This window comes from Ranitomeya imitator, chromosome 2 (assembly GCF_032444005.1).
Source record: "Ranitomeya imitator isolate aRanImi1 chromosome 2, aRanImi1.pri, whole genome shotgun sequence".
Taxonomy (NCBI): Eukaryota; Metazoa; Chordata; class Amphibia; order Anura; family Dendrobatidae; genus Ranitomeya; species Ranitomeya imitator.
The window spans coordinates 558,642,204-558,665,822 of NC_091283.1; the positions used below are offsets into that span (position 1 = coordinate 558,642,204).

At 44.7% G+C, this 23,619-nt stretch overlaps 1 protein-coding gene across 3 annotated transcripts in view; it reads left to right on the forward strand.

Annotated features, from left to right (window-relative positions):
- MYO15B (myosin XVB) overlaps window positions 1-23,619 on the forward strand; it is a 175,756-nt gene that overhangs the window by 103,705 nt on the left and 48,432 nt on the right. For all 3 annotated transcript variants that reach the window (XM_069752027.1, XM_069752028.1, XM_069752029.1), the window contains exons 38-39: window positions 7,103-7,251; window positions 7,408-7,532. In XM_069752027.1, the coding sequence (XP_069608128.1) occupies window positions 7,103-7,251; window positions 7,408-7,532 (274 nt within the window). The remainder of the gene's footprint in view (window positions 1-7,102; window positions 7,252-7,407; window positions 7,533-23,619) is intronic.

Below are 23,619 nucleotides of genomic sequence, written 5' to 3' on the forward strand. Positions count from 1 at the left end.
AGAAACCAAGGTAGCAGAACTAGCCCGATTATTAAGGGCAAACTCGGCCAGCGGCAAAAAGGTAACCCAGTCATCCTGATCAGCAGAAACAAAACACCTCAAATAAGTTTCCAAGGTCTGATTAGTTCGCTCCGTCTGGCCATTCGTCTGAGGATGGAATGCAGACGAAAAGGACAAATCAATGCCCATCTTAGCACAGAACGTCCGCCAAAATCTAGACACAAACTGGGATCCCCTGTCAGAAACGATGTTCTCCGGAATCCCATGCAAACGAACCACGTTCTGGAAAAACAGAGGGACCAACTCAGAGGAGGAAGGCAACTTAGGCAAGGGTACAAGATGAACCATTTTAGAAAAGCGGTCACACACAACCCAGATGACAGACATTTTTTGAGAGACAGGGAGATCCGAAATAAAGTCCATGGAAATGTGCGTCCAAGGCCTCTTCGGGATAGGCAAAGGTGACAACAACCCACTGGCTCGAGAACAGCAAGGCTTAGCCCGAGCACAAACCTCACAAGACTGCACAAAAGAACGCACATCCCTCGACAAGGAAGGCCACCAAAAAGACCTGGCCACCAAGTCTCTAGTACCAAATATTCCAGGATGACCTGCCAACGCAGAAGAATGGACCTCGGAGATGACTCTACTGGTCCAACTATCCGGAACAAACAGTCTCTCAGGCGGACAACGATCAGGTTTACCCGCCTGAAACTCCTGCAAAGCACGTCGCAAGTCTGGGAAGACGGCCGACAAAATCACCCCATCCCTAAGGATACCAGTGGGCTCAGAATTTCCAGGGGAGTCAGGCACAAAACTCCTAGAAAGAGCATCCGCCTTCACATTCTTTGAACCTGGCAGGTATGAAACCACAAAATTGAAACGAGAGAAAAACAGTGACCAACGAGCCTGTCTAGGATTCAGACGCCTGGCAGACTCAAGGTAAATCAGATTTTTGTGATCAGTCAAGACCACCACACGATGTCTAGCACCCTCCAGCCAATGACGCCACTCCTCAAATGCCCACTTCATGGCCAAAAGTTCCCGATTACCCACATCATAATTCCGCTCAGCGGGCGAAAATTTTCTAGAAAAGAACGCACATGGCTTCATCACCGAGCAATCGGAGCTTCTCTGTGACAAAACCGCCCCCGCTCCAATCTCGGAAGCATCAACCTCAATTTGGAAAGGAAGCGAAACATCAGGCTGACGCAACACAGGAGCAGAAGAAAACCGGCGTTTAAGTTCCTGAAAGGCCTCCACAGCCGCAGGAGACCAATCAGCAACATCAGCACCCTTCTTAGTCAAATCCGTCAAAGGCTTAACAACACTAGAAAAATCAGTTATAAAACGACGATAGAAATTAGCAAAGCCCAAGAACTTCTGCAGACTCTTAAGAGATGCAGGCTGCGTCCAGTCACAAATAGCCCGAACCTTGACGGGATCCATCTCAATAGTAGAAGGGGAAAAAATATACCCCAAGAAAGAAATCTTCTGGACTCCAAAGAGACACTTTGAGCCCTTTACAAACAAGGAATTAGCCCGCAGGACCTGAAACACCTTCCTGACCTGCTGAACATGAGACTCCCAGTCATCAGAAAAAACCAAAATATCATCCAAATACACAATCATAAATTTATCCAGATATTCACGGAAAATATCGTGCATAAAGGACTGGAAGACTGAAGGAGCATTAGAAAGTCCGAAAGGCATTACCAAATACTCAAAATGGCCCTCAGGCGTATTAATTGCGGTTTTCCACTCATCACCTTGCTTTATTCATATAAGATTATACGCACCCCGAAGATCAATCTTAGTGAACCATTTAGCCCCCTTAATGCGAGCAAACAAATCAGTCAACAAAGGCAAAGGATACTGATATTTTACGGTAATCTTATTCAAAAGACGATAATCTATACAAGGCCTTAAGGACCCATCTTTTTTGGCCACGAAAAAAAAACCTGCTCCCAAAGGGGATGAAGATGGAAGGATATGTCCCTTTTCCAAGGACTCCTTAACATAATCCCGCATAGCAGTATGCTCTGGCACTGACAGATTGAACAAACGACCTTTAGGAAATTTACTACCAGGAATTAAATCTATAGCACAATCGCAATCCCTGTGAGGAGGAAGCGAACTGAGCTTAGGCTCCTCAAAAACATCCCGATAATCAGACAAAAATACAGGAACCTCAGAAGGAGTAGATGAAGCGATAGAAATCGGAGGTGCATCATCATGAACCCCCTGACATCCCCAGCTTAACACAGACATTGTTTTCCAGTCAAGGACTGGATTATGAGTTTGTAACCATGGCAGACCAAGTACTAGAACAAATTATACAAGTACTAGAACAAATTATACAATACCAGGAAGCGAATCACCTCCTGATGAACGGGAGTCATACGCATGGTCACTTGTGTCCAGTACTGAGGTTTATTCATAGCTAAAGGTGTAGAGTCAATTCCCTTCAAAGGAATAGGGACTTCCAGAGGCTCAAGACTAAACCCACATCGCTTGGCAAATGACCAATCCATAAGACTCAGGGCAGCGCCTGAATCTACATAGGCATCGACGGAAATGGATGATAATGAGCAAATCAGAGTCACAGACAGAATGAACTTAGACTGTAACGTACTAATGGCAACAGACTTATCAACCTTTTTTGTGCGTTTAGAGCATGCTGATATAACATGAGCTGAATCACCACAATAAAAGCACAACCCATTTTTCCGCCTATAGTTTTGCCGTTCACTTCTAGACTGAACTCTATCACATTGCATTGTCTCAAGTGCCTGTTCAGAAGACACCGCCAAATGGTGCACAGGTTTGCGCTCCCGTAAACGCCGATCAATCTGAATAGCCATAGTCATAGACTCATTCAGACCCGTAGGCGCAGGGAACCCCACCATAACATCTTTAATGGCCTCAGAAAGGCCATCTCTGAACTTTGCAGCCAGGGCGCACTCATTCCACTGAGTAAGCACTGACCATTTCCGAAATTTTTGACAATATATCTCTGCTTCATCTTGCCCCTGAGAGAGAGCTAATAAAGCTTTTTCAGCCTGAATCTCCTGGTTAGGTTCCTCATAGAGCAAACCCAATGCCAGAAAAAACGCATCCACATTAAGCAATGCAGGATCCCCTGGTGCCAATGCAAATGCCCAATTTTGAGGGTCACCCCGCAGGAAAGATATAATAATCTTAACCTGCTGAGCAGGGTCTCCAGAAGAGCGAGATTTCAAAGAAAGGAACAGCTTGCAATTGTTCCTAAAATTCAGAAAACTAGATCTATCTCCAGCAAAGAACTCTGGAATAGGAATTCTAGGTTCAGACATAGGAGCATGTACAACAAAATCTTGTATATTTTGAACCTTAGCAGCAAGATTATTCAAGCTGGAAGCTAAACTCTAAGGTCAGAGCCATTCAAAGATTAAGAGGAGGAAAAAAAAAATCAGCCAGGCTGCAATTAAGGCTAGGCAGCAACCTCAGAGGAGAGAAAAAAAAAAAAAAAACTTCCTCGGACTACTTTTCCTCCTACTTCAGCCCAAACATTTTGGGCCGGCTATACTGTCATGATTCCAATGGCAGGGAATCACAAAAGGACAAGCACCAACGAGCTCTAGGGTGATGGAACCTAAGCTGACCGCGACCCTAAACCTGAACACACAAATAACAATAGCCGGGGAACGTGCCTACGTTGATCCTAGACGTCTCGCACCAGCCGAAGATCTAACTTCCCCTATTAGAAGAAACACAGACCTCTCTTGCCTCCAGAGAAATACCCCACAGAAATAGCAGCCCCCCACATATAATGACGGTGAAATGAGAGGAAGGCACATACACAGTATGAAAACAGATTCAGCAAAATGAGGCCCGCTAAAACTAGATAGCAGAGGATACAAAAGTAAACTGCGCGGTCAGCAAAAAACCCTTCAAAAAACCATCCTGCAATGACTTGAACTCATGTTCCAACTCATGGAACATGAGGAGCAATTACAGCCCACTAGAGCAACCAGCAGCAAAGAAACAATTATATGCAAGCTGGACAAGACAAAAATAAAGCAAAACGTGGAACAAGAAAATCAAAAACTTAGCTTGTCCTGAAGATTACTGAAGCCAGAAGCTGAGGTAACAAAACACTCTGATAACCTTGATAGCCGGCGGGGAAATGACAAGAAAGCCCGGTTAAATAGGAAACTCCCAAATCCTAATAGAACAGGTGGACACCAGAGACAGCAGAACACAAATCACCCAGTACCATCAGTAACCACCAGAGGGAGCCCAAAAACAGAACTCACAACAGATATCGTTGACGATATCGTTGCTTTTTGTGACGTAGCAACGATATCGTTAACGAAGTTGTTATGCGTGACAGCGACCAACGATCAGGCCCCTGCTGGGAGATCGTTGGTCGCTGAGGAATGATCAGGACTTTATTTCGTCGCTGATCACCCGCTGACATCGCTGAATCGGCATGTGTGACGCCGATTCAGCGATGTCTTTACTGGTAACCAGGGCTGCGCTTAGTAACCCGATGTTTACCCTGGTTACCATTGTAAAAGGTAAAAAAAAAAACACTACATACTTACATTCCTGTCACGTTCCCCCGGCGTCAGCTTCCCTGCGTCCCCCAGTGTCAGCGCCGGCCGGCCGTAAAGCAGAGCACAGCGGTGACGTCACCGCTCTGCTTTCCGGCCAGCACTTACACAGTGCAGGGAAGCTGAGGCCGGGGACGCGACAGAAATGTAGGTATGTACTGTTCTTTTTTTTTTTTACTTTTACAATGGTAACCAGGGTAAACATCGGGTTACTAAGTGCGGCCCTACGCTTAGTAACCCGATGTTTACCCTGGTTACCCGGGGACTTCGGCATCGTTGGTCGCTGGAGAGCTGTCTGTGTGACAGCTCTCCAGCGACCACACAAGGACTTTCCAACGATCACGGCCAGGTGGTATCGCTGGTTGTGATCGTTGGAAAGTTGCTGAGTGTGACGGTACCTTAACACCTGGGTAGGATTGCAAATGATAAGCATTTTAATGCGCTTACACTACATGATAAGAGGAATTAGGGAAAAAAGTTTTGCTCTGACATCTTCTTTAATGGGAAACTGAATGATTTACTAAAACAGATATGTTAACACTAGGAGCTGTCTGATCTTCTTTAAAGGGAATCTGTCACCCCCTGGATGAACTTAAGCTATTACTACGGGCATACAGGTAATAGAATGGTTAAACTAGTCTTACCTATATGCCTCATAGTTGCGGAGTAGATGTTTAGAAAAGCAGTTTTAATGTTATATGTAGTGATGAGCGAGTGTACTCATTCCTCGGGTTTCCCCAAACACGTTCGGGTGACCTCCGAGTATTTATGACTGCTCGGAGATTTAGTTTTCATCACGGCAGATGAATGATTTACAGCTGCTAGCCAGCCTAAGTACATGTGGGGGTTGCCTGGTTGCTAGGGAATCCCCACATGTAATCAAGCAGGCTAGTAGTTGTAAATCATTCAGCTGCCGGGATGAAAACTAAATCTCTGAGCACTTACAAATACTCGGAGGACCCCCGAGCGTGCTCAGGGAAAACCCAAGCAATGAGGACACTCGCTCATCACTAATTATATGTGAATGATTTGTTTCAGGCCCTGAGGCGTTCGGTGCCTGGAAGAAATCCCTGCCTCCTCTCTCCATTATAATGGCACACCCTTCACATGCACGTCACACAGACCTGTGACATGCAGGCGCGGCGCTGTGATCCCGCGCATGTGCTGTCCACTCGTGCGCTTATTTGAACCTTATCCGCCTTTCTATGGACAGAGTCTTCATCGATCTTCTTCCGGGGAGTCACTGTGCAGTAGCAGAGACTTAGGGGCGTCAGCGCAGAAGATCGATGAAGACACTGTCCATAGAAGGGTGGATAAGGTTTACATAAGTGCGGGAGTGGACAGCACATGCGATCACAGCACTGCAACTGCATGTCATAGGTCAGTGTGGACGTGTATGAGAGGGGTGTGCCATTGTAATGAAGTGATGAGGCAGTAATTTCTTCCAAGCACCGTATGCTCCAGAGCCTGGAACAAATCATTAAAGGGAACCTGTCACCCCGTTTTTTGAGATTGAGCTATAAATACTGTTAAATAGGGCCTGCGCTGTGTGTTCCTATAGTGTATGTAGTGTACCCCGATTCCCCATGTATGCTGAGAAATAACTTACCAAAGTCGCCGTTTTCGCCTGTCAATCAGGCTGGTCAGGTCGGGAGGGCGTGGTGACATCGGTGGTTCTTCCTCAGCTTTACGTTGGTGGCGTAGTGGCGTAGTGGTGAAGACACAGCGCGCGATCTGCGCTGTAATCCCTTGCATCGGTGGGGGCGGCCATCTTCCTGGGGCCGCGCGTGCGCAGATCGAGTGCTCTGCTGCACGGGGCTTCAGGAAAATGGCCGCGGGATGCCGCGCGTGCGCATTAGAGATCGCGGCGGCCATTTTCCCAAAGCCGAGATGCAAACTCGGCTTTGGGAAAATGGCCGCCGCGATCTCTAATGCGCACGCGCGGCATCCCGCTGCCATTTTCCTGAAGCCCCGTGCAGCAGAGCACTCGATCTGCGCACGCGCGGCCCCAGGAAGATGGCCGCCCCCACCGACGAAAGGGATGACAGCGCAGATCGCGCGCTGTGTCTTCACCACTACGCCACTACGCCACCAACGTAAAGCTGAGGAAGAACCACCGATGTCACCACGCCCTCCCGACCTGACCAGCCTGATTGACAGGCGAAAACGGCGACTTTGGTAAGTTATTTCTCAGCATACATGGGGAATCGGGGTACACTACATACACTATAGGAACACACAGCGCAGGCCCTATTTAACAGTATTTATAGCTCAATCTCAAAAAACGGGGTGACAGGTTCCCTTTAACATATAACATTAAAACTGCTTTTCTCAGAATCTACACCACAGCTATGTGGCATACAGGTAAGACTAATTTAACCATTCTATTATCTGTATTCTTATAGTAATAGCTTAAATTAATCCAGGGAGTGACAGATTCACTTTAAGCTAAAGAAATGGAAGATAAGTGGTGGAACATGTATGACTAATTTTGCTCATTACAGGAGAAGTGGTGCGGCCTCTGCGTGCTGGAGACTATATCCATGATTTTCTTCTTGAGGACAATTCTGTGACACTGGAGTTTAGAAGAGTTACATGGAAATCCACTTTGAAGGGGCGCACTGAATTATATATACAAGTACATTTCAGCCAGGTACTATAGCACACATTCACTTATTCATGATCCCATGTAATAAACACAATGCCAATGGTTTACCGAGCTCTAATATTGAGTTATGCATACATAAGTTATACACATTAACAATGATCTTTTATATAACATCTATGTTGTAAACGTATCACCTTTTAGTTACGTCATGAATACCAACAAGGAAAAGCCTTGTTACTGAACTCACAAGATAAGCTTGAAATATACACAGGGAAAGTGGCTGCTATTCTGCATCGGATAAAGGGAATGAGCACTCCACCTGACAAGTGAGTAACCCCGTACTATCTATTTAGTATAATTACTATAATGTTCTAATGTCTAAGGGTGATAATTATGCCCTAGCATGGTAGTGTCATGCATCCTCTCAAACCATGCATTCGTCTGACGCTATAAGTGGTTTGTGAATGGCAGGGCCGGCTCCAGGTTTTTGAGGGCCCCCGATCGAAAGAGTCTCAGTGGGCCCCCCCTTTAACACATACCACGATTCATGATCGCATATAAACACAGCCATGTAGTATATAGCACAGCCACGTAGCATATAACATAGCCATGTAGTATATAACAGCCCACGTAGCATATAACACAGCCACGTAGTATATAGCACAGCCCATGTAGCATATAACAGCCCATATAGTATATAGCACAACCACATAGTATATAACACAGCCCACATAGTTTATAGAACAGCCATGTAGTATATAGCACAGCCCACGTAGCATATAACAGCCCATGTAGTATATAACACGGCCCACGTAGTATATAGAACAGCCATGTAGTATATAGCACAGCCCATGTAGCATATAACAGCCCATATAGTATATAGCACAGCCACATATTATACAACACAGCCCACGTAGTATATAGAACGGCCATGTAGTATAAAGCACAGCCCACGTAGCATATAACAGCCCACGTAGTATATAGAACAGACATGTAGTACATAGAACAGCCATGTAGTATATAGCACATACATGTAGTATACAGCACAGCCCCCCTCCCCCCAAGAATGGCCCCATAGTCCAGTACTCACTGGCAGACGCCAGTAAAGTTCAAAGTGGCGGCGGGGGAGTTGGCGCTTGCAACAGGTGGCCCCCTTGCCTCACCGGGGGCCCCATAGCAGCTGCGTGATGTGCCGCTAGCTGAGGGCCCCTGGGGGACCCATGGCCCTAGGCACTGGCAGCTGCCTGCCCCTAACGCCGGCCCTGAATGGGCCCCCCTGTCTCGCCAGGGCCACGGCACTTGCCCGGGTACGCCTGGTGCTGACGCCGGCCCTGGTGAATGCTATGGGATACACTTGTTACTTCAAAGACACTAATATATTCTCAATGGCATTATGATGCTGTAATTTATGAGGCAGATGTCACTAAGCCTGCTCCAATGGAATACTAATCACCCAAGTCATCTAAAGAAGTATTTCCAAAGGGCAGTACCTTAGGGTCTGTAGGAATTGTTCAACTGAACAACTTTTTGATGTCCAGGCGGGGGAACTGAGGAATAGGTTCCTTAAAGGGACTCTGCCACCTGAATTTGGAGGTAACAATTTTCAGCCATAGAGGCAGGGTTTTCGGGTGTTTGATTCACTCTTTCCTTACCCGCTGGCTGCATGCTGGCTGCAATATTGGATTGAAGTTCATTCTCTGTCCTCCGTAGTACATGCCTGCACAAGGCAATCTTGTTCCCTCCAAATTCAGGTGACAGAGTCCCTTTAAAAGCATTCTAAAAAGGCCTACAAAGAAGTGAAAGGTGGAAACAGATTGGAGTTACTACAACCCAAAAGAAATGATGCGGGTGTAGCCAGATTTATAACGACAGTGGCAGGGCAGCACGGTGGCTCAGTGGATAGCACTGCAGCCATGCAGTGCTGGGGTCCTGGGTTCAAATCCCACCAAGGACAACATCTGCAAGGAGTTTGTATGTTCTCCCTGTGCTTGTGTGGTACTCCTGGTACTCCGGTTTCCTCCCACATTCCAAAGACATACTGATAGAGAATTTAGATTGTGAGCCCCATCGGGGACAGCAGTGATAATGGGTGCAAAACTGTAAAGCGCTGCAAAATATGTTAGCGCTATATAAAAATAAAAATTATTATTATTTATTATTATAACCACCTACAACAATGGGGTATCGAAAGGGCTGCGGGAAATCCTTAACAAACACTGGCCCATCCTACTCATGGACTCAGATATCGGTACCAAATTGACTAAACGTCCCCAAATTACCTATAAGAAGAGAAGATAAGAATGACAGACAGATGCATAGACACTTTAAAAAGCCCATCGTCACCACTTGGTTATCCAATGAGCTAAAGGGTTGCTTCAAGTATGGCCATTGTGTGGCATGTTCCCACATTCAAGTAGGAAACACCTTTACCAGTAATATAACGGGGAGGAGATACATAGTGAAGGAATTCATCAATTGTAGTACAAAGGGAGTAATATATTAGGCTACTTGTGTTTGTGGCATGGAATGTATTGGTAAACCGATCAGAGAATTCAAGCAAAGTATAGGGGAACATGCAGGTGAGGTTGAACACAAAAGGGACACACCAATATCACAACATATTAATAAGTGCCATGGAGGAGATATCAGTACCCTAAGATTTATGGGTATTGAGAAGGTACTTAGACCAATGAGGGAGGAAATTGGGATAAAATCATACTGCAAAAATAAACAAAGTGGATTTTCTGTTTCAATAATTTGTATTTGGGGATTTTTTACAATAAAGTGGAAGGGTAAAGTAGGAAGTAATAATCAACAAATAGCTGAAAAGGATTATGCTATATTATAACCAAAAATATGAATCAACAGGTAATATCAGTGTAACACTCTAGAAAACAACCAATCCCTAAATAAGAAGAGAAAAAGCTATAAGAAGTAAAAAAAATAAGTGAAACAAAAGGTGACATGGGTAAGGATAAAGTTTAGATAGGGAAGCAAAAGGGGAAATTAGGGTAGATGAGAAAGGAGAGAAGGTAAATGGGAATGGAAAATGGATAACATATGTGAAGAGGGAGCAGCCACCATCTTGGATATGGGGCATAATGCTGGCCTCCTATCAGAGATTGTCCTGACTCCATTTTGTCTCATCAGAATTCACCTGGTCACATATCTGCAGTGACATGAGCACTCCTGGCCCCCACCTTTTTCCTACTTGAATGAAGACCCTTTAGTATGGTAATGGGCTGAGACCAGTGTAGCAAGCAGATGGCACTTCAAAGCTTGAATGAGGAAGCCACGCCAGCAGGGGGCATGGAGGTGCCTGGAGGCTCATTTATAGTATACATGTCAGGTGGCTACAGGAGGACACGTCTATTGTCTTCCCAGCTGGACCGTCTACAACATGAAATTATGAATTATGGATGCATCGTCCGAGGTGCAGGCTCATAAAAATATCCTCATAGCCCTGAAGAAATTGCGCATCTGACAGTGCAACTCCCGGGTCAGTGAGAGTTCTGGAACCTGAGATATAGAGATCAGCCTCCCACAGCGATCAAATGGGTCCAGGTTTGATCCCTGTACGACTGGCAGAACAAACCACATGCGTTGGTACCACCCGTGTAGAATCTATTCCCAATACCTAATAAATGGAATAACTTCTCTCAGGATGATCGGATCAGATCATCCTGAGAGAAGTTATTCCATTTATTAGGTATTGGGAATAGATTCTGCAGGGAAGCTGCACATATAATTTTAATTTACTGGCTATATAACAAACTACAACATACTAAAAAGTTGTAGGCATAATACCCAAGCCCATATTCCCAACATGGGAGTGGGCAACACTTCATATGTAACTATAACATACTTATCCCACAGCCAATCAAACTGCAGTCAAAAGAAGTGCCACATGAAATAAAATCAATACAAATCTTTATTGGAAATATTAAAATACATATAAGGCAAACACTAAATAAGGACAAACACTAGCATACTAAAAAGGAATACAGAAACTCTGCCTAGGATGAAATTAAAGTGTTCCAGGTTGACCACTTGGCTTCATTTTTTGGAAGCAAGTTATTTCTAAGGGATAGAGCAGTTTAAAATTAATTATGAATTAAGATTTTTTTCTATTATTTCGTTAATACTAGAAATATAAGCAGTTTAACTACTGTAAATGTATGAAGGGAAATGAATTTGGTATCTTTTGAAAGTGAATCTGCGTCTAGGGAAAGTAAGGATAAATGGGGAGACATGGTTATTTTTTGTTTCCCTATTTTAAATATGAAATGAAAAGAGGAGTGGTATTCCGCTAGACAAACAGTGAATTCCAAGTAAAACTTTATTAGTCAAAAATTAAAAACGTTGTGATGGTAGAACCAGCAGCGGCACACTAATCAACCATGATTAAGGCTTCAAAGTCAAAACGCTTTGGTTGGTGTGCTGCTTGTAGTTCTACCGTCACATCATTTTTAATTTTTGACTAATAAAGTTTTCCTTGGATTTCACTACGTTTTGTCTCCCTGGAATGCCACTACTCCTTCCATTTGAAGCTTTGCCTCTTCCAGGCCTTTCCATGGAAGACTCCCTGCCTGCATCCTGATAATGTGGTGAGCTGATTTCTTTCAATTTTTCTCTCTATATTAAATATGAGATCATATATCTCTTTCCATAGTGGAATTATTTTTGGACAAGTCCAAAAGATGTGCATAATATTGCCATTTTTGCCACAAGCTCTCCAGCAAGCTTTCTCAGTAATCTGGAAAGGCTTTATTGAGTCTAATGAGAGTCATATGCCATCTAGAAAATATTTTCTAAACATTTTCATGAAAGTTGGCATTAATACTGTGTTTGTGTGTTACTTTAAAGGCATATTGCCAATTTTTACTAGAGAATTATTTATTTAAATCTGATTCCCATTTTAGAATTTAATTTAACAAAATATCTGAGTTGAAGAAGGTATAAATACTCTTCAAATTCCAAACTGAATCTAATTGGGTGGTAATAAGTAGATTGCTAATTATTCTTGGTAAGGCTAGAGGAAGGTTTAAAGGGAACCTGTCACCCCCCAGGGGTTTGAAACTAAAAGAGCCACCTTGTGCAGCAGTAATGCTGCATTCTGACAAGGTGGCTCTTTTAGTTATTGGTGCTGTAACTGCAGAAATAACCCGTTTTGTAATTTGTCCTAAATACCTAAATACCTTTCTTCAGTCCTAGAGGCAGGCCTTTCCCCCCCTGCTGCAGACTCCACACAGCCATCACTCAAGTCTTTTTGGCGCCGGGCGCCGCTTCCTCAGTGCTGTTTTGAAATCAGCCGGCGCCTGCGCTCTTTTGTCATTCCTTGGGCAGGCACAGTGAGCGCTGCCCGTCCTCTGTCCTCATATGCAGTCTCGCTGACTGCGCCTGTGCGGCCGCCCTGCCTGTGAATCCCAGCCCCGTAGTATCTTCTGATTTATTCAAACTGTGGGGCTGGGATCCACAGAAAGTGGATTTTCTATATGAGAATAGTCAATTATGGATGTTTTATTTAAGATATCTACCTTTGCTTGCTATCTACTATTGAAGTGACCCAGCAGGTGTATGTGGAACAAGAAGTTTCCAAAATTGCCGATAAAACCCTTTAATTAATATACATTTTACACGTTGCCACAGAATAATTGCGCCAAAGTGAGGAAATCCCTCTAATGAATAATTAACTCTCAGTCTGCGTATTCTATATACACTGATCTCCATCTGAGGAACCCTGCTATTCATATGGCTAAAATATTTCCCTCCTCCCTTGTCTCCGTACCCCAAAGTATTCCCTTTGGATTAGTCTTGGATAGTATAATTATACACATTTGTGAAAGAGTTTTGGGGGGGAGCAAATTAGTCCACTAAAATAGAAATATTTGTGCCCCCCGATTCTTTTAAATTACTCCATTTTCTCATAAGGTTGGATACATGATGAATCCCCACTGAGATTGACAACACATATAATTGTGGGGTGGTTTTGATGGATTGAGAGATAGGCAAATGACGTGGGATGTTGTAGATCGCCGAGAGAAAGGGAACACCAGTGTTTGTGTTCCAAATCGCAGAAATGACTCAATTGTGCGTTCCATACAACTGTAAATTACGTCACGGGAGAGGAGGCGTTCTGTGTACCAAGAAACTGGAAGTGACTTTGGCAAGTATCTCAATGGCCCGAATTGGCGGCTGTTTGCAGATTGAATATGACAGAGCTATTATAGAGCGGTATCTCTCACTATTGGCCCGACATTAAGGAGTAGGTCTCTAATTACATCAATTGTTTAATTGTCCACTGCTTATATACAAGCCCTTGCTTAGCACTCATTCTCTGCAGAATAGGAAAGAGAGTGCATGGACCCATGTTTTATTATGCACCTAGCACTTTAGAAACCTTGTGCCTGAATACAAGTCAGTCCACTGAAGAGCTGCATGGATGAAACACGTTGGGACATGCAATAAGGGAGAGTACATGGCCTTCATTACAGGGCTTGTTGTTGTTGTTGTGGACTGTCCTTATCAGGGCAGGAGTATTTGGGGTCAGATCTAGCTTGAGCCACTATAGGCACCTGTAGGGCTAATCCATACTCCATTTCTTTTCCCCTGGAGGACTAAACTAGGGAAAGATACATCCCTACCTGAAAGATAAATGTAGAAAAGATTCCAATTTATTTTGCCCCATTTTGTGCTTTGATTTATACCATGAATTAGCTTTATACTGACTGTATGACATGGTCTGATATATGCATCGCCTCCTTATTAAGTTGGCTCTAACCTGACCACCTCGGTACAGGACATAACACGATAGTAAAATTATTTCAGCTAACAAGGGAATTGGATTCATAATCTATTGTCCTATGAACTAATGTGTGTCATGAACTGGGGTTGTTTGGTTGGCCCCGGTTCTTTTCTGAAGGGGATTTATTTATATCCCCTTCCCAGTTCTGGTTTGGAACTCGCAGCTCTCTGTCCATCACGAACTGTCGCACCTCAGCTGGGCAAAGATGTAGGAACTAGTCTTTGATCATCAGGTCCCGCAGCTGTGCAAAGGTGGTCGCTGACAGTTCTTGGATCCACTGGTCAAAGTGGGTCCTGAGTCGATGCACCACATCGCTATAACTGTCGTGTGCGCCACGTTGGAGGTTCTGGAACTTTTTACGGTAAACCTCAGGAGTTAGCTGATACCTATCATAGTCACCTGTTGTGAGTTCTGTTTTTGGGCTCCCTCTGGTGGTTACTGATGGTACTGGGTGACTTGTCTTTCCTGGGTTTCTGGGTTCCACCTGTTCCATCAGCATATGGGAGTTTCCTATTTAACCTGGCTTTGCTGGCATTTCCTCGCCGGTTATCAATGTATCCAGTGTGTCTTGTTACCTCTGCTCCCTGCTCCTAGAACCTTCTGGTCAAGCTAAGTTTGGATTTTCCTGTTTTGGTGTTTTGCTTTATTTGGTTTTTAGTCCAGCCTGCAGATATGTGATTCTTGCTGCTGGTTGCTCTAGTGGGCTGAAATTGCTCCTCATGTGCCATGAGTTGGCACATGAGTTCAAGTAATTTCAGGATGGTTTTTTGAAGGGTTTTTCGCTGACCGCGCAGTTCGCTTTTGTGTCCTCTGCTGTCTAGCTTTAGCGGGCCTCATTTTGCTGAGACTGTTTTCATACTGCGTATGTGCTTTCCTCTCATTTCACCGTCATTATATGTGGGGGGCTGCTATTTCTGTGGGGGATTTCTCTGGAGGCAAGAGAGGTCTGTGTTTCTTCTAATAGGGGAAGTTAGATCTTCGGCTGGAGCGAGACGTCTAGGATCATCGTAGGCAAGTTCCCTGGCTACTTTTATTTGTGTGTTAGGTTCAGGGTCGCGGTCAGCTCAGGTTCCATCGCCCTAGAGCTTGTTTGTATCTGTGCTTGTCCTTTAGTGATCCCCTGCCATTGGGATCATGACAGTATAACCGGCCCACAAAGTGTTAATTGTATTGGCTGAAGTAGGAGGATAAGTAGTCTGAGGAAGTTTTTTTTTTTTTTTTTTCTCTTTCCCTCAGAGTTTGCTGCCTAGCCTTATTGCAGCGTGGCTACTTCCTCCTCCTCTTAATCTTTGAATGGCTCTGATCCCAGCTGTTTATCATGGACGTCCAGAGTTTGGCTTCCAGCCTGAATAATCTTGCCACTAAGGTTCAAAATATACAGGATTTTGTTGTACATGCTCCTATGTCTGAACCTAGAATTCCTGTCCCAGAGTTTTTTTCTGGAGATAGATCTCGTTTTCTGAATTTTAGGAACAATTGCAAGTTGTTTCTTTCTTTGAAATCTCGCTCCTCTGGAGACCCTGCTCAGCAAGTCAAGATAATTATATCTTTCCTGCGGGGTGACCCTCAGGATTGGGCATTTGCATTGGCACCAGGGGACCCTGCGTTGCTTAATGCGGATGCGTTTTTTCTGGCATTAGGTTTGCTCTATGAGGAACCTAACCAAGAGATTCAGGCTGAAAAAGCTTTGTTGGCCCTCTCTCAGGGGCAAGATGAAGCAGAAATTTATTGTCAAAAATTTCGGAAGTGGTCAGTACTTACTCAGTGGAATGAGTGCGCTCTGGCTGCAAAGTTTAGAGATGGCCTTTCTGAGGCCATTAAAGATGTTATGGTGGGGTTCCCTGCGCCTGCTGGTCTGAATGAGTCTATGACTATGGCTGTTCAGATTGATCGGCGTTTACGGGAGCGCAAACCTGTGCATCATTTGGCGGTGTCGTCTGAACCGTCACCTGAGATAATGCAATGTGATAGAATTCAGTCCAGAAGTGAACGGCAAAAGTATAGGCGGAAAAAAGGGTTGTGCTTTTATTGTGGTGATTCAGCTCATGTTATATCAGCATGCTCTAAACGCACAAAAAAGGTTGATAAGTCTGTTGCCATTAGTACTTTACAGTCTAAGTTCATTCTGTCTGTGACTCTGATTTGTTCATTATCATCCATTTCCGTCGATGCCTATGTGGATTCAGGCGCTGCCCTGAGTCTTATGGATTGGTCATTTGCCAATCGCTGTGGGTTTAGTCTGGAGCCTCTGGAAGTCCCTATTCCTTTGAAGGGAATTGACTCTACACCTTTGGCTATGAATAAACCTCAGTACTGGACACAAGTGACCATGCGTATGACTCCCGTTCACCAGGAGGTGATTCGCTTCCTGGTACTGTATAATTTGCCTGATGTTCTAGTACTTGGTCTGCCATGGTTACAAACTCATAATCCAGTCCTTGACTGGAAATCAATGTCTGTGTTAAGCTGGGGTTGTCAGGGGGTTCATGATGATGCACCTCCGATTTCTATCGCTTCATCTACTCCTTCTGAGATTCCTGTGTTTTTGTCTGACTATCGGGATGTTTTTGAGGAGCCTAAGCTCAGTTCGCTTCCTCCTCACAGGGATTGCGATTGTGCTATAAATTTAATTCCAGGCAGTAAATTTCCTAAAGGTCGTTTGTTCAATCTGTCAGTGCCAGAGCATACTGCTATGCGGGATTATGTTAAGGAGTCCTTGGAAAAGGGACATATCCGTCCATCTTTGTCCCCTTTGGGAGCAGGTTTTTTTTTCGTGGCCAAAAAAGATGGTTCCTTGAGGCCTTGTATAGATTATCGTCTTTTGAATAAGATTACCGTAAAATATCAGTATCCTTTGCCATTGTTGACTGATTTGTTTGCTCGCATTAAGGGGGCTAAATGGTTCACTAAGATTGATCTTCGGGGTGCGTATAATCTTATACGAATAAAGCAAGGTGATGAGTGGAAAACCGCATTTAATACACCTGAGGGCCATTTTGAGTATTTGGTAATGCCTTTTGGACTTTCTAATGCTCCTTCAGTCTTCCAGTCCTTTATGCACGATATTTTCCGTGAATATCTGGATAAATTTATGATTGTGTATTTGGATGATATTTTGGTTTTTTCTGATGACTGGGAGTCTCATGTTCAGCAGGTCAGGAAGGTGTTTCAGGTCCTGCGGGCCAATTCCTTGTTTGTAAAAGGCTCAAAGTGTCTCTTTGGAGTCCAGAAGATTTCTTTCTTGGGGTATATTTTTTCCCCTTCTACTATTGAGATGGATCCCGTCAAGGTTCAGGCTATTTGTGACTGGACGCAGCCTACATCTCTTAAGAGTCTACAGAAGTTCTTGGGCTTTGCTAATTTCTATCGTCGTTTTATAACTAATTTTTCTAGTGTTGTTAAGCCTTTGACGGATTTGACTAAGAAGGGTGCTGATGTTGCTAATTGGTCTCCTGCGGCTGTGGAGGCCTTTCAGGAACTTAAGCGCCGGTTTTCTTCTGCTCCTGTGTTGCGTCAGCCAGATGTTTCGCTCCCTTTTCAGGTTGAGGCTGATGCTTCCGAGATTGGAGCGGGGGCGGTTTTGTCACAGAGAAGCTCCGATGGCTCAGTGATGAAGCCATGCGCGTTTTTTTCTAGAAAGTTTTCGCCGGCTGAGCGGAATTATGATGTTGGTAATCGGGAACTTTTGGCCATGAAGTGGGCATTTGAGGAGTGGCGTCATTGGCTAGAGGGTGCTAGACATCGTGTGGTGGTCTTGACTGATCACAAAAATTTGATTTACCTTGAGTCTGCCAGGCGTCTGAATCCTAGACAGGCTCGTTGGTCACTGTTTTTCTCTCGTTTCAATTTTGTGGTTTCATACCTGCCAGGTTCAAAGAATGTGAAGGCGGATGCTCTTTCTAGGAGTTTTGTGCCTGACTCCCTTGGAAATTCTGAGCCCTCTGGTATCCTTAGGGATGGGGTGATTTTGTCTGCTGTCTCCCCAGACTTGCGACGTGCTTTGCAGGAGTTTCAGGCGGGTAAACCTGATCGTTGTCCGCCTGAGAGACTGTTTGTTCCGGATAATTGGACCAGTAGAGTCATCTCCGAGGTCCATTCTTCTGCGTTGGCAGGTCATCCTGGAATATTTGGTACTAGAGACTTGGTGGCCAGGTCTTTTTGGTGGCCTTCCTTGTCGAGGGATGTGCGTTCTTTTGTGCAGTCTTGTGAGGTTTGTGCTCGGGCTAAGCCTTGCTGTTCTCGGGCCAGTGGATTGTTGTCACCTTTGCCTATCCCGAAGAGGCCTTGGACGCACATTTCCATGGACTTTATTTCGGATCTCCCTGTCTCTCAAAAAATGTCCGTCATCTGGGTTGTGTGTGATCGCTTTTCTAAAATGGTTCATCTGGTACCCTTGCCTAAGTTGCCTTCCTCCTCTGAGTTGGTCCCTCTGTTTTTTCAGAATGTGGTTCGTTTGCATGGGATTCCTGAGAACATCGTTTCTGACAGGGGATCCCAGTTTGTGTCTAGATTTTGGCGGACGTTCTGTGCTAAGATGGGCATTGATTTGTCCTTTTCGTCTGCATTCCATCCTCAGACGAATGGCCAGACTGAACGAACTAATCAGACCTTGGAAACTTATTTAAGGTGTTTTGTTTCTGCTGATCAGGATGACTGGGTTACCTTTTTGCCGTTGGCCGAGTTTGCCCTTAATAATCGGGCTAGTTCTGCTACCTTGGTTTCTCCTTTCTTTTGTAATTCGGGGTTTCATCCTCGTTTTTCCTCTGGTCAGGTGGAACCTTCTGATTGTCCTGGAGTGGACATGGTGGTGGATAGGTTGCATCGGATTTGGAGTCATGTGGTGGACAATTTGAAGTTGTCCCAGGAGAAGGCTCAGCAGTTTGCTAATCGCCGTCGCCGCGTGGGTCCTCGACTTCTTGTTGGTGACTTGGTGTGGTTGTCTTCTCGTTTTGTTCCTATGAAGGTCTCTTCTCCTAAGTTCAAGCCTCGGTTCATCGGTCCCTATAGGATCTTGGAAATTCTTAACCCTGTGTCGTTTCGTTTGGATCTCCCGGCATCGTTTGCTATTCATAATGTGTTCCATCGGTCGTTGTTGCGGAGGTATGAGGTACCTGTTGTTCCTTCGCTTGAGACTCCTGCTCCGCTGCTGGTGGAGGGAGAATTGGAGTATGTTGTAGAGAAGATCTTGGATTCTCGTGTTTCCAGACGGAAACTCCAGTATTTGGTCAAGTGGAAGGGTTATGGTCAGGAGGATAATTCTTGGGTGGTTGCCTCTGATGTTCATGCTGATGTTTGGTCCGCGCTTTTCATAGGGCTCATCCTGGTCGCCCTGGTGGTTCTCGTGAGGGTTCGGTGACCCCTCCTCAAGGGGGGGGTACTGTTGTGAGTTCTGTTTTTGGGCTCCCTCTGGTGGTTACTGATGGTACTGGGTGACTTGTCTTTCCTGGGTTTCTGGGTTCCACCTGTTCCATCAGCATATGGGAGTTTCCTATTTAACCTGGCTTTGCTGGCATTTCCTCGCCGGTTATCAATGTATCCAGTGTGTCTTGTTACCTCTGCTCCCTGCTCCTAGAACCTTCTGGTCAAGCTAAGTTTGGATTTTCCTGTTTTCGTGTTTTGCTTTATTTGGTTTTTAGTCCAGCCTGCAGATATGTGATTCTTGCTGCTGGTTGCTCTAGTGGGCTGAAATTGCTCCTCATGTGCCATGAGTTGGCACATGAGTTCAAGTAATTTCAGGATGGTTTTTTGAAGGGTTTTTCGCTGACCGCGCAGTTCGCTTTTGTGTCCTCTGCTGTCTAGCTTTAGCGGGCCTCATTTTGCTGAGACTGTTTTCATACTGCGTATGTGCTTTCCTCTCATTTCACCGTCATTATATGTGGGGGGCTGCTATTTCTGTGGGGGATTTCTCTGGAGGCAAGAGAGGTCTGTGTTTCTTCTAATAGGGGAAGTTAGATCTTCGGCTGGAGCGAGACGTCTAGGATCATCGTAGGCACGTTCCCCGGCTACTTTTATTTGTGTGTTAGGTTCAGGGTCGCGGTCAGCTCAGGTTCCATCGCCCTAGAGCTTGTTTGTATCTGTGCTTGTCCTTTAGTGATCCCCTGCCATTGGGATCATGACAGTCACCATCTTGAACTTGAGGGAGAGCAGCAAACATCTCCAGAGCTTTGCCTTTGAGCCCTGGGGTTAGATATTGGGCCTGTTCGTCATCAGGAAGCCAAGACTCTCTGCAGGCCTTCTCAAAGGCCCTCAGAAAAGTGTCCAAGTCCCCATCCTTTTCCATCACAGGAAAGTGCTCTGGCCAGGGTTTAGGGGATGGAGCGTTGCTGGACTCACTGCTCCACGTGGTAGATGGTACGGCTGTGAGTTCGGCCAGCCACAGTTCATGGTTTCTTAGGGCCTCTTGCTCAGCTCGGCGCTCAGCTTGGCCTTATGGTGATATTTCTAGTTCAGACTCAGACATCCATCATGGATGTCGGCGGGGAGTTGTTCCAAGGACGCCTGCAAGTGGGGGTCCAATCCGCCCCGGCTGAAAGTAGGGCCAGCATTCAGTGGTTGGACCTCTGCTGCAGCACCATTTTCGCTTGTACTGGCTTCTGCGCCCGCTGGGCTCTGAGCGATTTCCAGTTGCACCAGAGCCGCGACCAGTTGGCTCTTGTTTTTGCCCATGGTGTCAATCTGTCTCAACCCACAAAGAGCAATAAGAGTGTCCTTAAATAAAAGATGGGATAGAAAAACAGAGAGAAAGAGAGGGGTTATTGCTATGCACACCATTGTCTCAGGACTAAAAAACACTGAGCTCGTTCTCCAAAACTTTTTTGCACAAAGTCCTCCAAGAACTGTGCAAGTTTTTATTGAGAGGAATGATTTCTCAAACCAGATCACTAATGCTCTATTATCCCACCGCTCTGCCACCAATATGTCATGAACCGGGGTTATTTGGCTGGCCCCGTTTCTTTTCTGAAGGGGATTTATTTATATCCCACTCCCCAGTTCCGGTTTGAAACTCGCAGCTCTCTGGCGCCCCTTACCCTCATGTCAGTCAGGGAACTGCACCTAGGATAATTAGTCACCAGAAAGGCTGCCTGCTATGTACTGGCTGTGGGGCACACACTGCAGTGAGGGTGATATAATTATTCCCAGCCGCAGCTATAAAAACCTCATTGTGTCACTGCCAGTGTTACCCACCAGCGCAGGACACTTTCGCTGCCACCAGCTCCTGTTCCTTAATTAATAATGAGTCAGGAGCCAACCCAATTAGTAGCATTATTTACTTCAGAGGATGTGAAAGTATGTTATAGAGCAAGGAGAAATGAAGCTAGTAATTTTATATATTTGACTCCAAAAGATAGGCAGTGTTTAAAAAGTGTAACAGATATTATAAAATGAGACAATTATGTATATACAGACAATTACAAAATAAAAAGGGATTAAAGGAAGAAAATAGACTTACAGTTCTCTCATATCATGGCTGACCATGCGGCTGGGGGAGGGGAGCATATGTCCCAATGCATCACAGATGTGTCTCTCAGCTAGTTCCCTGGACAAAGGCTAGTAAAATATGAGCTCCCACTCACTTATACCCCCTGGTCGTGACATCACTGAGTAGATGGAGCTATAGACTCCACTCCCCTTTCTAGAGAGACTCAGAACTTTATTAAAACTCATATTCATTCTAGCTGGGAACCTCATAGAGTGACGATGAATGTATTGCATGTCTCACGAGGTTAGCTTCCATCTAAGTCTACACATGGGGTAGCTGGGTGACCCGGTTAAATAGTAATCTATTTCTCGGTTTCTACTAGGCGCTGCACTTAGAAAACACACGGGTGCGTAGCCCTATTGTTGCACATCCCAAATATGTAACTTTCATATCTTTGTCACCACCTGAGGTTGAATTATTCATCATGAATAACTTTCACACAAATCACAAAGTGTATGGCTGCAAACAAAAGAACTAGTATTCTGCTAACCCCCGCATCCTTGAGGGAGGGGAGCAGAGTCACACATTGGAGTTTCACATTACAGCTGTATTGTCAGCAGGGAGAAAGAGCTGGGAGGTAGGGGGGTCAGAAGTCCCACAGCGTGTGTCTGTACACAGCTCTAATGGATGGAGCAGAGCTCAGTGTGCGTGATAATAGACAATCAAATACATCATATTCCTGACAATGTTCAATTAAATATTTTGTTTCTTGGAGGTGTGTGGCCCATTAGGCAGCAGATAACTAACTGTCGGCTAGTGTCCGACCTACCCCATGATACAAATCCTTCATTTTGATCTGGATCTCCATACTGCAGGGTAGAACAGGTCACGGATTTTTGAACTTTATTTTAATAAGGAAGAGTGACCTTTAGACTGTAGAAAAGGTGACTTGTATCTAAGATTTAGTGTCTTTTCTTCCTTTTTATAGATAGCATTCATGTTTTATATTTTGATTTATAAATTTATGTTTTATATATTACTCTCACAATTGCTATACATGATGTCAATAATGGCCATGATAAACATTACCTGGGTATTACCATCTGAGACAATCATTGTATATCAAAAGTATATTTCACTCATGTCTAATGGTGGGAGTCCTGAAAATTCAACAAGAACCTATCAATAGAATGGGGATTCCCCTCTCCCTGTAAAATGTATTGTGACTTCCTAAAACAGCCAGGTGTTTCACTACTTCTTATATATTCCTAGATATTCATATGCATGCATGGCCAACTCTGTACATCATTTACTGCTTTTTTTTAGGCTGCTACAAAGGGGTCATTCTAAAAATATAATAGTGGCACAATTAGTAATAAATAATATTAATCTTTATTTATATAGCGCCAACATATTCCGCAGCGCTTTACAGTTTAACAGTTTCAAACACAACAGTCATAAGTAACAATGTTAACAATACAATAATGAAAGCAGCATAAGACGACCCTGCTCGTGAGAGCTTACAATCTACAATGAGGTAGGGGAGATACAAAGTACAGGTGTGTATTTACAATGATGTATTTACAATGATGGTCCAGCCATCTTCAGGGGGTGGGGGATAGATGGGGATAGTGAATGGGCTACACACACACACAAACATAAAATGACTTTGATTAGTGAACGTGATAGGCCGCTCTGAACAATTGTGTTTTGAGGGAGTGCCTAAAACTATGCAAATTGTGGATGGTCCTAATATCTTGGGGTAGAGCATTCCAGAGGATTGGCGCAGCACGGGAGAAGTCTTGGAGTCGGGAGTGGGAAGTACGGATTAGTGCAGAGGTTAGTCGAAAGTTGTTTGCAGAGCGCAGTGGTCGGTTAGGCCGATAGACAGAAATGAGAGAGGAGCTGTAACGGGGTGACGCACTGTGGAGAGATTTGTGGGTGAGAACAAGTACTTTGAATTGGATTCTATAATGAATGGGTAGCCAGTGTAACGACTGGCGAAGAGCGGACACGTCTGAATACTGATTAGCTAGATGGACAACCCTGGCTGCTGCTTTAAGGATAGACTGGAGAGGGGAAAGTTGAGTGAGGGGGAGGCCAATTAATAGAGCGTTACAGTAGTCCAGGCGGGAGTGGATCAAGGTGACAGTGAGGGCTTTTGTTGTTTGTATGGTGAGAAAAGGGT